Source organism: Sinohyriopsis cumingii, chromosome 3 (genome assembly GCF_028554795.1).
Source record: "Sinohyriopsis cumingii isolate HCF-2022 chromosome 3, ASM2855479v2, whole genome shotgun sequence".
NCBI classification, from domain to species: Eukaryota; Metazoa; Mollusca; class Bivalvia; order Unionida; family Unionidae; genus Sinohyriopsis; species Sinohyriopsis cumingii.
The window spans coordinates 96,102,704-96,119,122 of record NC_142963.1 but is presented as its reverse complement, the minus strand read 5'-3'; the positions used below and the strand labels follow the sequence as shown (position 1 = coordinate 96,119,122).

The 16,419-nt window shown below is 35.8% G+C and overlaps 1 protein-coding gene across 1 annotated transcript in view; it reads right to left on the bottom strand.

The window, feature by feature from the left end:
- Positions 1-15,982, bottom strand: part of LOC149803332 (uncharacterized) — a 59,306-nt gene extending 43,324 nt beyond the window's left edge. The window contains exons 1-3 of the mRNA XM_089953035.1: positions 15,863-15,982; positions 1,815-1,889; positions 462-536 (exon numbers count right to left, since the gene is read on the bottom strand). Coding sequence (XP_089809161.1) covers positions 462-536; positions 1,815-1,889; positions 15,863-15,926 — 214 coding nt within the window. The 5' untranslated portion in view covers positions 15,927-15,982. The remainder of the gene's footprint in view (positions 1-461; positions 537-1,814; positions 1,890-15,862) is intronic.
- Between the last annotated feature and the right edge of the window lie 437 nt (positions 15,983-16,419).

Sequence of the window (16,419 nt, the reverse complement as noted above, 5' to 3'; positions counted from 1 at the left end):
TTCAGTTTAATTATAAAAGTATTTCTCCACCATTCAGTCAAACAGACGCTTATCATATTATGTTGTAATGATCAAGGATTAGTCGGAGTCATGTTGCCAAGCAACTGGTATCCGTTTCCTGATTGGCTGTACGTAAATTACGGATACTTAGGCTATTCTGCGTGTATTCCTTCACTGTAAAACAAGGTTACAGTGAATATAGATAATACTAATATTTTGACAGAATTCACTTATTTTGTCATTATTAGATATAAAAGGTTATTATAATTATTGATCAGTTCAATTTTTTAACCGAAAAACACGGTGCAAGCGGATCAAACAATATTTATTTTGTCAGTTCGTAATACTTCAAAAATGATAATAGTATAGAACTCTCACTCTTTAAGTGTTGGTGACGTTTACGCGTGTATCTGGGATTTCTTTGATAATAAGTAATAGATAATATCTTAATCACAGCTTACTTGGGTAAATAGATGGTACATTGTTGTAGATTCTTCGGTTAAATTCATCCCATGGTGTCCCGAAAGCCCCAAATGCTGAAAATAGAAAGTCGAACATTACAAATTTATAGCTACATTTGTAAAACTGAGTCAAGACAAATTCAAATTGTGCTATGGTACATTTTGAAATCTATGTTTATATCCTTCATTGCTCTGGCTAAACGCATGTAGGGTTGTAGGGTCGGGGAGAACAGGTGGGACTAGGAACGTATTACTCTAATTCAGTCTGGTATTACCCTAATTTGGTCTGGTATTACCCTGATTCAGTCTGATATTACCCTAATTCAGACGACTGATATTACCCTATTTCAGACTGATATTACTATAATTCAGTCAGGTATTACCATAATTCAGTCTGATATTACCCCATTTCAGACTGATATTACCATAATTCAGTCTGGTATTACTCTAATTTAGTCTGGTATTGCCCTAATTCAGTCTGGTACTATCCTAATTCATTCCATATATCTACCTTTATATAGATTTTTAACGAAAGACTAAAAGACAATTCATTCGGTCTGGTGTTCAGCAGTTGCTTCGAAAATGTCTTACATGAATAAAGATATAAAAGATATGTTGGAACCATGTCTTATCTTAGAAAAATTGTTTATGCCAGCCACATAAAGGCTGAAAGTAAATCAAGGGTTTCATCACACCCTTTAAATGTCGACAATAGTAGATGTATATTTAAAGAATGATATGAATGGATATGTGAACTTCGTGTGATAAAGAAGATGATGATCAATATAATTTTGACTTAACCTGACTTAACTTATTATCTGTACATGTCACTTTGAAAAATCTTTTATTAAACCTTATTATTGCCAGAAACTAAGCACCTACAAACTACTTATATTCTTAGAAAATAAAGATTTTACAGCCCTACAGTACCCACGTAAATGACAACTTAGAATATCCTCTCTCTCTCTCTCTCTCTCTCCGAGGACTTATGAGCACACAGGTTTTTATCGCCATTATTCATTCATTTATTCAATCATTTATAGAAAAGAGCATTGTATATAAAGAATGTGTTATTTTGACCATCTACATTTTTTGCACACGTCAAATCCATACAAATCTGTTCTGTTCTGCTCAGTATAGTAATTATTAAAAATGTAAAATTTAAATATAATTATTGACCAGTTATACTTTAAACTGAAAATGCTGTGCAAGCGGATCATACAGCAGTTACCTTGTCAGTTCATACTGAAAAAGGAATAATAGTTATAAACTCTCACTCTTTAACTGTTTGTGACGTTTATATCCACAATTTCTTTGATAATTAGTTTATGTAATATCTTTAACACAGCTTACTTGGGTAAGTATTATGTACATTGGTGTAGATTTGTCTGTAAGATTGATCCCACGGTGCCCCGAAAGCCCAAAATGCTGAAAATAGAAAATAGAAAATTACAAATCTATTGCGACATTTGTAAAACTGATTCAACAGAAATTCAAATTGTGTGATGATGGTACATTCTGAAATCTGTGTTTATATTTTTCATTGCTTTTATTGAATGAGTCTAGGGTAGTGGGTTGAGGGTGGATGAAGAACAGGGCGGACGAGGCGCGAATTGAAACGTAGCATTAGACGGCGCTTTTTGCATCGATTAAAGATAAATTAAATTAAAAGCTTAACAAAGCATGTCATTTTACAATTCAAAGATGATCAAAGTAAAATATATATCATGCAGAACAAATATTGTGAGATCAATTGAATTGTATTATGATATCATAATCATAAAGATATCAACACTTTCTTAAGAGATGACATCAAAAAGTATATGCTTGATATAAACAAATGAAGGTGGGTGGAAACGGCGGGGAAGGTGAGTTTTTCCTAAGACTTATAAAAACAAATTCTTTATACAGTTAAAATCTAGGAAGACCGAGACTACCTTTCGTGTAATCCGCATCACGCGGCTCATTTCGGCTTTCATTGGTATGCAGTGGAAAGACATAACCATCGACGAAAAAAATCGAAGTGAAACGAAAACGAGGTGCCCCAAAAATGTGCATGCCTGAGTTGTATCTACACGATTGGTTTGAGTGATGCGTTTGGCATGGTTTAAACGTTTTTTTATATACAAGAAACAAGTGATTAATTTGAATATTGTAAAAACAAAAGTACTCATTCGATGAATAATAACAAAATTTTAAACTGCGAGAGAATACAGTCGATTTAAGCAAGCGACTTTTTCTCAAATTGCTTCAAGTTTATATATATATATACTTTTACCATATAGCAGTGACGTTGTATTCATTAGCCACATATTTTTGATATCAGTCATGTTAAATATGACACTATAACGTCATACATTATGATATAACGTCTTCTAACGTAAAGGTGTGATGTTCAATGCATCGAAATGTGGTTTAGAATGTGTAATATAGTCAATCGGTGCACCTGATCTATTTAATATATACTCTTATTTTCAAAACTTAAAGCGGCCAGTGGTGTCAATGTGTTGAAATAAATGATTATAGTTTCTAGCAACACCTTGTATAAGTGTCTACCGCCATGAACGTTAGTCAGTTGAGTCGGTGGTGAATTTCGTAAACGTTTCGTGTAATGATTAGAACTCTAATCATGGAATAAAAATGAAGGATTGGTTTTGTTAGTTGTTTCTGCTGATATTTCGGATGGGGACGAGCGGATTGATACTCTTGGTGGTCATTGAGGAGAGGTCGATTAGCACAGATCAGCATGGAAAAAGTAGATATGCGTGCTTTATAGGTCAATTTGTGTTATAAAAAGTAAGTAATTAATGTGTGGTTCTTATATTTGTTTCTGATCCATCTCTAATCTCTCGGATCTAGTCATATGGACACCTTGTCACATGTGGGGTGCTCTGCACCTAACTAACCGAATAGCCAGTGAAAACAAAAGCTTGGTTAACGCTTGAATCTCGCTGCGATATTACAGACACCAAACACAATATCGATTATAATTTGAATTAAAACAATGATGAAATTGTGTAGTTATCAATAAAAAATATGCATTTTCTGAAGATCCTTAAACCTTTAAAAGTGTATAATATATTGTTGTAGGTCAGTAGCTCGAGATATTTCTTTCCAATACATGCCATCAAGGTCATGATGTGGAAGCTTGACGAACTCGAGGCTCCATCATAAGAAATCGTGAGCGCCAATCAGAATGTCTTTCAATCCCATGATCTCTGTAAGCGTGCAATCGACTTTTCCATCACGAGAAATAGAAACCTTCACTTTGCGTAATATATGTGGCCAGCCATCAGGGCCAAAAAAAGTGCACATATTTCGCTTTTTAAAGCTCCAGCTTGCTTTTTTTAATCCTCGACTGCACGTAGTCAAAGCTGGAGAGCGCCATTTAGAAAAGTTGTTTGAATCACATCGTCATGTAAACGAGACAACACGATTTAGTAACATTGAAGCTCAATAAGTTACTGAAGTTAAACATAACAAATATTGTCCCAAAAACATATTATGATATTAGGACAAATCTAAATACAAATATTATGTTTAAATAATGATGCAAACTGAAAACTTGCCCCATCACTGTTTTATATTTGAGAAAAGCTCTATTACTCAGACTTTTAATGTAACTTCTATTGTGGTGTCTACATCTAATTAATTTGTATTAACTTTTCTTTTTTATTTATTTATTTATTCATTCATTCATTTATTGTACTTGTCAAATATTTATTTGTCTAAAATTTATTTCATTTGTCCAAAACCCTAGATGGAAAAGCGGAAGGATTCTTTTTTTTTTTCTTTTTTTTTGGGGATAGCTTTTGTTTCGACTGGTAAGCATTTTAGTAATCGAATATCTTAATATAAGCCGTACACCAAAATATCTGTGTCGATATTTTTCATGCAAAAGCAAACACTTGTATTATCATTACATTTTGTATGTGGCAGTTTCGAATCGTGAATCAGTAAATGGCAATTTATGTATTGATGTGATCATATTAAATAAGAACGCTGGATAAACCATTTAAAAATCAATAACTTATATTTTGTAAGCCTCGTTATGAACGTTTCATTTGTCAGCATAGTCTCATTCAACTAATCCTCTTCGTGGTCCCTTAAGATCTTGCCATAAGAAACTTCATCGTCACTAGCCAAGGTTCCGATAACCCTATCCACACCTTGGCATATCGAGCAGATACTTCTGTGCTCGGGTCTGTGAATTTCATTGGCTGCGACAGCACGTAACCGCATCCAATCAAAATTAATTTGTTCAAATTTAAGCACTGTTCCAACTTGATTGATACAATGGGAGAACACAACTTGAATGGACTAATAAATAAGCAATTTACCAGTGCCGGTCCGTGTTTGCACAAACACCTTTCACTCAAATAGACTGTAATGGCTTCACTCTGATATATAGTCAAACTTTCGATATTAAACTTACAAAGTATCCTATTTAGATCAATTGTCACCACCGTTTTCGGCCGATGTACAATGCACTACGCTATTGGTTAGTTGGCTAAACATACTAAAGGAGGTAACGTGAAATCCAATAGATGTCGCTAGGACAAAGCAAAATACATGTTTCATATCCCCTGGATGTATCTTACTAGTTTAAAAAAAGTTTCAAAATAATCAAAAAGTAAATTACTATTGAAATGCCTTGTTAGGTCTTTATGCTTTTCTCCTTGAATTCCAAGATATATTCAGAAGATTACAAGACATACAAAATCCACTAAGCTGCTAGTTTTAGCAAAAATGTTATACCATCAGATTTTTTAATTAAGAATCTTTAGATTAATCTTTCATTATTTTGACAAATACATAGTTCAAAAGAGACACCATAGAGATGATGGTACAGTTTGAAATTGAACATTATTCTTTCCTACATGCCCTTACTCTTTGTTACATGGCCTTACTCTTTGTTACATGGCCTTACTCTTTGTTTCTTGCCGTTACTCTTTGTTACATGACATTTTTCTTTGTTACACGCCATGACTCGTTGTTGCATGCCAATACTCGTTGTTACATGCCATTGCTCTTTGCTACATGTCATTACTCTTTGTTACATGCAAGTACTCGTTGTTACGTGCCTTTACTCTTTGTTACATGCAAGTACTCGTTGTTACGTGCCTTTACTCTTTGTTACATGCAAATACTCGTTGTTACGTGCCTTTACTCTTTATTACATGCCATTATTCATGCGTCTTCTCTTGCTACTTTTCTAAAGTACCAACCATATTCTTGTATTGTAGTAACTAGTGCAAAAATGTGTATTTCCATTATAATTCAAACTAATAAGTTAAGTGCCATTAATACAAATGTTGGCACATTTCTTTTCCTGAGTTTATGATTTATGTGCACTACTCTTTGTCTGAAACATACTGCAATATCTCAATAATAATAGTATTAAAACGATATCCAAGACGGATATCTCTCTCTCTCTCTCTCTCTCTCTCTCTCTTTCACACACACACAACAACAACAAAAATTAATTTAAATAAGAAAACAAACGATAAAAAAGAAATTTTGACAGTTCTTGCGTTTTATTATCATAAGTGAACGTGTAAGGCCACTTCTTAAACGTTTTATGATGTCTAAGTCATGTGTTGTCTCCAACAGTAACAATAGTTTTCTAAACATCGTCTAACGATTACAAGGCACTACTTTGAACGGCCATGATTATGCGAATTCTCTCTAATGCATTTTGGTTTATTTATCATTGTCTTCCTAAACGCTGTTCTAGTTAGATTAGCAACTCAGTTGTCAAAATTTACGATTTTGGTAAATCGATGAAAACTTTTCAATACCAACTTATTGTTTTTCGGGTCTTTCATTTCAAGGTTTAAATTAAATTTGTAGTTGCTGACCTTAAAGTAGTATGATTTGGAGGATGCGTTTTCAAATCATTATTTTAATCTATTCGTAATTTATATATTTGCTCAATGAATACTAGTTTAGTTTTGCGAACGCGACTAAAACACAACGGATGTCGATATTTCTACTTCTTGCTAATAGTAACAGTTAACATCGTTACATTTTGATCCAACAAAGAAAAACTATCCAGAATAATTCATAGGCCTAAACTAAATAAAATGAACAAAAATATCAAGAAATAGCAAGATGTCTAGAGATTTATCTGTTATCTGTGAATAAGGCAATCGACTTTTTGATTTAATTTATGGGCAAAATAACATTATACTGCATCACTCGATCTGGTTGGCGAAGTCAGTCTAAGAAGACTGGATTTCCTACGATGCATCTGTTGCGGTGCTTATATTTCGCTTTTAGTTTTACATTTTGGCTATATAATTCTTGCTGCAATAAACAAAGAATTGAGTGTATTTACATTACAAGGAAGGTGGTAGAGTGAAGTAAATATACTATTACTACTACTACTACTACTACTGAATAAGTTCGGTTAAACAAAACACTTTTGAATTTGAAGTTTTAGTTTAAGCCCATCGTCAGTCGATCTGCGATTTCACTCAATTGTCAGCATTTGGCAAGATGGTACAATATGTCCGGATGAATCGAAGCGGTTGTTGAGTTTTCTGTTGACCTTGTTTCTGATACGTCTTTACTAATTGTTCATTCTTTTCAGAAAATCACTGTTTTACCAACAAATTGGATGAAAAAATATTGCACGTCAGGATGTAAACGACGTTTGTATTGACAAATCCTAACTTTTGACTGAAATTGTAAGCAACTCCTGTTGCTGAACTCTTAAAATAGTGGTCATTTGTCTTCAAATTCGACAACGTCGATCTTTACTTCGGTATGTTCCTACAATCGTACTCTTCAGTTTAAGACCGCTCCGGTGGCCTAAGTGATTAGAGATTACGCCTTGGTTCGAACCCCAGCCGAGTCATAACAAAGATTTATAAAAATGACACTTGCAGCTGCCTCGTTTGGCGCTCAGCATTAGGAGGGATGGTGTGATTTTTGTCAGGATAATGTGATAAGGTGGGACATGATGCTACGTGTCTGCAGCATGATGCACCAGTGCTTTAAATCGCTATAAACTGCCACACTGCAGACATCGTAGCCATATGACTGGACATTGTTAAAGCTTCGTTAAAAATTCGAAACACACACATACAAAAACATAAATTTCAGTTCAACTAGGCCCCCACAAGGTGGTTTTGGAAATTTTTGGTCATTGATAAACGACCTTAGGTGGGGGGTGGCATTTGGTTTTTTTTTTTTTTTTTTTTTTTTTTTTTAAACTCCCTCAGGCATGGAGGCGTTTCAATAATGTGCTAGCCTCTCTGAACATTTTGTTCTATGTTTAGCATGTGGGTGGTATGTTGCTGTGCGAGGGATACAGTCACAACTTTGTTTCTAAGGAAGTTGTTTCGGTCAATGGCTTTCACTTTTATATAGCTATATCTAAATCATATCTACAACAAAAACCAGTATAAAATATGGAAATTTAGTTTTTAGCTGCATCCGTTTATTGTTTATAATCTAACAAATGAAGTGTTCTGTTCTTAAAATCAGTGAAATAATTTGCAAACCAGTTTCACACATTTACTTAGAACTGGTAAGATAGTAATATGCTGTAGTTTAATGTATGCATATTATATATTTTTATATTCATGCGCAAAATCCACTTTTTGATCGGCCTTACTACATTATTTAGAATGTATGGGGTTAATTATGTCAAATACAGACATGAAATATAGTTTACTGATGTTGTGTTAACATCTGACTTATATAACGAGACCTTCGTCACGTAGAATATCTTCTAGAGAGATGACGATGTGAAATATTTCTGCACCAGTCAAGCACATACGATCTGAACAAAGCATGTATATCGTTCCTTTATGTTTCTTTTGCTTGGTAATCATTTTAATGCCTTTAAAAACACCATCTTTCATAAACACCAAAATTTCAATAATAAAACAATGAACTGTTGGTATTTGGTAAATTTGAAAAAGTGATCGACAGTAAATTAATCTCGCATGTGATCTATAGGAATAAAACTGAGTTAACATAAACCACAGATTTACCATCCGGATACAATTCTGAATAACAGATGTGAAATAAAATTTAAAGGGTCCGCAACGAATCTAGTGTTCAATATCGAAACGGCTACTTTTATTTAATTTTAAAAGAACATCGTCCTTCCCGAGCAAACTAGAAAGACGGTATAGACGGCGACATCGCAAATATCCGCATTTTGGGTCACATTTCCTGTGTACCCAGTTTCAGCGAGAACTTTGTCGTCACCTGCTCATCATTTTAATAAAGAAAGCCAAACATGACCCCTTCTCTCAGTATGTCTTGATGGTGCTCACGATATGCAAACAACTGACAAATGAACAAAATGAGCATTCCCACGGAAAAAAGGGACGGACACGTGGACGAACGGAAATGGTCAGGTTTAAAATATCCCCCAAAATAGGGACATACAAAATAACGACAGAATTCGATTCCACGCCTCTCTCGCTGTAGATGCAAGACATCCAGTAAACTCATTATTTTTTCTCTCATCAATTCTGCAGCACGCCCTTCACTTCCATTGTCATTGATGTTAACAACTTGATGCAACACTAGTGATCGGTCTTGCTTCTTGAAGTTAGCAATGATGATTTGTTCCATCGGTTGAATCAATGATGTGGACTCAGCTGGTCATCTGGCCGCTGCCAGCATGGCTATAATTTCTAGCTCTAGAGCCAGTGCACCGGCATTAATAACGCCTTAGCTGCTGAGCGCTGAGGTTGGCCGGGGCACCAGTCTACAATTTTCTACGATCTTTTGGATAGCAGTCTACGCCTATACAGACCTGACCTTCATGGACGTGGCGCTCTACTTCATCTGGCTTAGGTGCTCAGTTTCACCATTTTGATGAAATTACACGAAGTTGGGGTTTTCTGACTCAGAATGACAATTGACTGAGTGGTTGCTTTTGACAGCACTGTTAGCACATTGATGACTATATCCTCACAAAGGAATGAGAGGTAACTGTCTTCCTTTCCTAGGGACACATTGGGCAGCCAACACTGACTGACTAAGAATGGTTTCGAACAAGCGACGTACTACCTACCAACTGGGAAATCGGCTTTTTGAGGAGATTTACTTCAATATTTTATTAACATTGCAAAACATTACAATTTGCCATGCCCAGAATAATAATAGTAGTAGTAGTACTAGTAGTAATAATAATTAATATTATCATTATTATTAATATTCCTATTATCATTATCATTATTATTATTATTGTTATTATTATTATTATTATTATTATTATTCAACGTTCCACAACCCTTTTCAACATCAGCAGTAACGACGACAATCAGAATCCTTAGAAAGCTAAATTAGACGATACTGTATGCTAAAACACGTTCTTATTCACCCGCAAAAAGTGATCAACAAAGGTTATGCAACAGCAGGGACGACAATTACAGTTAAGACATGTTTAGTTTAACGGTTTTGAACCTTTGAAGAATAAGACAGTATGAATCCGTGGTTAACACAATAATGATGTTATTTTTCATCTTTTTCCTGCATTCTTCATTCAATCTTTTATATATATATATATATATATATATATATATATATATATATATATATATATATATATATATATATATAATATTATCATACAGGTTAGATAATTTTTTATTCGTACTCTACGAAGATTGGAACTGAATTCCGCGGGTAAATGGCACCCATCGCCGCTATGAAAGATGTTTCGCCTCTATGAAAGATGTTTCGTCCTAATGCAGTAAGGGAATTTCACGATGATTACCCTGAAATAGGCACAATTAATTAGTTGAAAAGGGATGATTTATAATTTTTACTATAGGCGGTCTCGATGTTTTTGTAAAGAAAACAATACCACTGGAGGATTATAACGAGATTCACTCTTTGAGTCTAATGATACAAAAATAATACATGAGATTCACAAACTATGCCAAATTTTTGAAAAATGATATATTTACTGTTTCCAAACGGCAGTGTCCGGGTTGGAGCTATGATAAGCGCTTGATGGCTCATGACGTCAGTAGACATCGCCTTAAGGCACATCATCCAATGGAATTTTTATTTATTTGTTCTTGATTATTCAGATATCCCGCCTTCTTTACAAGACCCTCGTGTAATATTTCAGATCAAGACAAATGAATATGTCTCTTTTGTGTTTACGCCCATTTAGATAAACCTTTACATATATATAGAAAGTTCGATTGCAGTAGACTGTAATAACAGCAAAGGTACGTGCCTTTGATTTTTTTTTGTTGTTGTTGTGGGGTTTAACGCCATTTTTCAGCACACCATAGGCTATACATGGCGGCCAGTATTAATGGTGGAGGAAGAACCCGGGCAAACCCCGGAAAGAACCACCGACCCACGAGAAGCTACTGGCAAGCTTTCTCACATACCCACATTGGCTGAATCTTAGACTCGAACCGCCGCAGACAGAGGTGAGATGGCAGTGATCCGTAACGAAGAGCGCTTTAGACCACTCGGCCACTCGGGGCCCCACTTGCCTTTGAAAATATGACTTAGGTGGCGTAACATGCCGTGATGATTAATATAAATCGTATTTCCTCGCATATCTAGGTGCTCGACCATATCTTCAATGTGACATCGGAGTCAAATCACGTTATCAAATTCGCCGGCCATGTGGATCTGTTCATGAATATTATCCAGCGTAGGCAAATATTGGAACATTCATCAATAATTGAATCAATACATGTGACTGCACAAACACATGTGATTGCAAAACACCTGACACTGTTGAAACAGAAATAAATTAAATAATAGATAAGACTGAAGCGATTACAGTTTCTGCTCTTTTTAAATGAAAATGAAAACAAATAAGCTGATATACTTGAATAATTGAGACTCAAAGATGCACTGGATCCGCTTCCTGTCCAAGAAAATCAATCATCGAATGATTATAAAACAGTGGTGGCGATTACAACAACCGTACAACAACTGAAACAAACTGCACCTGAGAGTAGGGTGCAAATACCACGAAGTGCAAGAAAAGCTGATATTCTTGCATTATTAGAGATGTCTGAGGATAAACAAAACCGTGCTATTCCATCTGCTACTGTTACTACTTCGTGAAATAGCACAGCGATTACAAATACCTGAACGTAAATTTTCAAAAGCGCAATGGTAAATGAGAAAAGCGTGTAGCAATTATCCTTCACACAAACATGTAAAAACGCTCGGCAACTGTTATCAAGTACACCCAGCATAAAAAGGCCACGACTATCAAGAACGACACTTCATTGCGAGGACAAGCGACGAGAAAGATGAATCACTCTAGGCAGATGAAAAAAGAAAAGGAACAAACATCATTGACCTCGTTCACCACCATCACACCGTCACAGCAATGTGCGTCCAAGAAGGGAAAGGATTCAGTAAACATAAAGGAGTATTTTAGCATCCAAATGACTCAGACAGCGACTTCGAGAAAATTTAGGACGACAATTCACATACACGGTAAAATTTAAAGACTTCGCGTTTGACCTTCCAGCCAAGGAAGCAGCCAGTTTCATTACGGACCTACCTGACTCAGTGTTAGAGGAACTCAAACGCCAGTGTCAAGTCAAAGATCGAGGTTGTTTGAGCCTATCTATGTATCACGACAGTTTGAACTCTTCTGCATGTCTCGGGTTTAGTACACATGCAGAATTAACTTCTTCCAAACTATTGAGGGCTATTGAAGACGTGCAAGCGCTGAAAGAAAAATTTGACATCACCGATGGAAAAGTGACCATTCATATGGCATACGTTGTACCTCCATGGGAAGAAGATGATGACTGCACTTGATCTGCTTATCGATAAGTTTACCTAGCACAACGGACATAAAAGCAGTTCTACAGATGAAAAGGAGTACGTGAAGGGAAATCTCTACGAATGAAAGGGAGTACGTGAAGGGAAATCTCTACGAATGAAAGGGAGTACGTGAAGGGAAATCTCTACGAATGAAAGGGAGTACGTGAAGGGATATCTCTACGAATGAAAGGGAGTACGTGAAGGGAAAACTCTACGCTGGAACACAAGTGGTAGCTGACCAGATTTTAAACAACGTGTGTGACTGATATAGAGAGAACGTTAACCTTGTCCTATTTTATTGTTTCTTACTTGTTTTGTTTTAGCTTTTTTTCTTTTAAAATGGATTTTAATTGTAATATGAACAGTGTCATTCTTTTATGAAATGCTTATACGTTGTATATAAAGTGAGTTTTTTTTTTTGAAGGCATGAACTTTAATTTTTAAAAGTAGTTTACTAGAACCAAGAAATAAATAACATGTGAAAATGTTTGTTCCATGTCCACATGTATACACGTATGTATTAAATGGACAGTTCTTAGACCAAAGCACAGGTCAGAAAGCCCATGTATATAATTGAATAAATGTTTTGTACTCATAAAATAGACTTTTCTTATTGGCATATCTATTCTGTCTATGAGTCTTTCTTTGAAAGATCTCTGTCCTCTTTTATGTGTGTCTGGATGTGTATTTGTTTGTTTCTGTATGTCTATGTTTGACCCTATCAACCATTTGCCCCTACAAGCACATTTCACCCTATAAATAGTGTTGACCCTATTAACCCATGATGTCACCAATGTTCAATTTCCACTGACCTCTAGGTGCCTTTCCCATGTTAAATTCTCATTGAAACCAATTCTGATATACCTATTTTTAACGTTAAGGTCCCATTGACGCTAAAGTGGCCCAATCCCTTGTCGCTATATTCAATTCCCAATTCACTCCATGTTACATTTCCAGATGTAAAATTCCCCTAGATGCCAAAGTGGCCCGCGACCTTTTTGACTGGGATTGCCATTGACGCTAAAGTGGCCCAATCCCTTGTCGCTATGCTCAGTTCCCCATTCACGCCATTTTACATTTCCCATGTAAAATGCCCCTTGTCGCCATGGTGGCTCATGATCTTTTTGACAAGGAATTTTCATTGTCGCTCGAGTGGTCCATTAAATTCCTCATGTTTAATTCCCCTTGTCGCCAGATTGGCCCACGACCTTTTTGACGGGGTTTTCCATTGTCGCTAGGGTTACTTCTATTACTACTAAATTAATTTAAAGTTATCAGACAAGGGTGGGTTTATAATTACAACACGGCGGATTCACGGTGGGTACTAGTACAAAGCTATTAAAGATGAAATCGACAAAGAAATTGAAAACATTCTAGACATGTTGGAAAATTACACCAAGTTAGGTTCAGAGTGGACTTTTGACAGATGTATGTTCTATGGTCAGTGGCAAATATAAAATAATGTTGATGATCGATGTTTTGAATAGGCAATCACCTAATTTCGTAAAAACAACTCCAACGATGCGAGTTGGCGTACAGGTAGTGTTAGTGGCAATGTTGAGTTCTCAAAATCAACATCCTGGATGCCTGTGCTAACCCCTTCAATGACTACAGAATCGAGGTGTTAGTGTGTGCTTCCTACGTTATGTTATTTATAAATTTTTAGATATTGCCTCTTTAAGTTATTTATTTATTAATAGTTTTCTTCCTTCCTTGACATTATAAGTGGAATCAATTTTATTGTTGTGTTTTGATTTCAGTTTGGGTTGATTTGTTTTATAATTATTCACTGGAATTACAAAGTGATCATTAACGCTTGATGGACTAAAATGGAATAATGGTGAATTCAGTAAAGTATATTTTGGATTAAATTGTTTTGATACATCCAAAGACTGTTAACACATCGCCACATACCAGGCCATTGACAAATTATCACATTCTGTACTACGGCATATTAGCACACTCAGTATTGGAATTTATGTGGAAAACCATTGGAATTCAATAGGAACTCTATACATTTGGACCTATGATAGAACTTTTTGGACCATTTTGGATTCAATTCACAAAAATATGTTTGTGCGTGTGTGTGCGTTGGGGTGTATGTGAGCGTGTGTATACAAATGTTTGTGTGTGTTTGTGTGTGTGTAAGAGAGAGAGAGAGAGAGAGAGATTTTGTTTTTTAAAGTATCATTAGAATGAACATAAGTGGTGTGCAATGTCTGCTAACGCATCCCCGACCACACCTGTTTTCCAACAAATAGCACTTTTCCCTAAAAACATCCAGAACATAACATCTTATCTTTGTTTTCAAAAACTGTTATGTTTCATAATGGCTCTAATAATGTACTAAATCATGTTTTTCTCCTGGTTTTCTCGAATAAAGATAAGACGTTATCTAATTAGGTTGTGCTAAACTCTGTCTCATCTAACGAGAATCGTCTCGTTGGAATCTCTTCCAGACATATATGGTGAGGCATATTTCTACGCCAGTCAAGCACACTGGACTAGACGTGAAACTCGAATTAATATAATGTGTGGGTCTGATTCGTTTATCTCTCCTCCTAATGACATTGAAAAAACATCCCACTTTCAGAAACACTAACATCTGAATAACAAAACTGACATGCTTGCTTTGGGCTGGGGATTAAGACGAGTTAAAATATGTATGATGACATGTGGTGGTGGTGGTGGGTATTTTTGTTTGTTTCTTTCTTTTATCCGAATATAACAACATTCCATTTGGCCACCGCATTGGCATACGTGACACGTGTAAAAACGTGATTAAAAGATCATTAATATTGTTATAGTTGTAGCATTCACCATTAATTTTGGGATAGTCGTAACAAGATTACTCTAGAATTTTAGTACATTCCTTATTGGCAGAAACTACCGAAACACCGGTACAGTAAAAGAGTACCGTGATACGTAACACAGGAAAAACCGGGTAAACCGATACACCGGTAATACCGCGCACCTCTAATAGATATCACAACTACTGCAAATGTCTACACGTTTCAATGCGCGACTTTTGACTTTAACCTCCTTGTCTATCCACTGTTTTTTTCACTCACATCAAATGTATTGTTATCTCTTCAGCATTGTGTGGAACATAAAACCAAACATGGTTACCTTTTCCCCAATCGGAGTTGATTGTATTCTTGCTACAAAGACAAACTGACAAATAAACAGACACAAGATGAGACGTGCGGTAAGCAGACACACGGGCGAACCGACATGGCAAAACCTATAATATCATCGAAAACGGGGATAGAAAAAAAATTTCTCGTGATATTGACTTTTATCTTATGGCCGTTTTTGGTTCTGAAATTTGTCAACAATTCTTGACGGATAATCCACGTGAAAATGTTTACATTTCCCGTTCAAAACCTAATATCAATCTTAAAACAGAGACCGAAAATATGGCACTGCTTCAAATGTATACAATAAAAAGCCGAAATTAACGGATTGACGAACTGACAGAATTATGAGCCTAATTTACGCCGTTCTTCAAGGGCGAGAAAAAAAGGTAACAGAACGATTCTATTTGCTACTCTACAGGCTGCAATTCAACTCCATATCGAGGTCATGAAGGAATCTTTACATATACTTACAGTTAAATGCAAACGTCCCACGCAGTAGTAAGACCAGACCAGCTATTGCTCCTAGACTGACCATGACTTAGAATCATTTAGGTTTCTGTCTGAACGTTACTGAATCGCCACCAGTTTGGGCGGCGTGTTTTAAGTGCTTAGGGACTGGCTCCTTGTTTACGTAGATAAAAGTAGGTGATTCATCATCTCGATAGATCTATTTGTAATTAATTACTCGCTTTTCGTTTGGTTTCTGTTTCTTTTTGGGGGGGGGTTGGGGGTGATTTTTTGCACAGGTGACAAACAAAGGGCTTGTTTGTTGTCGTAATTCAAACCAGTACACATACCTGTTGTTACCGATCTTTTATATTGTCTTCAAGGTATTATAAAATTGTCATCTAACTGATCGCCCGTATTGTTTTGAAGACCTCTCTCGAGGCGATGTAAGTCACGATAATTAACATCGATAATGATAGTGAATCAAAATGTGTGCGTTGTGGAAATGATATACTTTACTCAGTCTGGCTTGGATTAAATAAAGTGCACATGAGAAATAAAAGATAATCGAGAGAGGAATG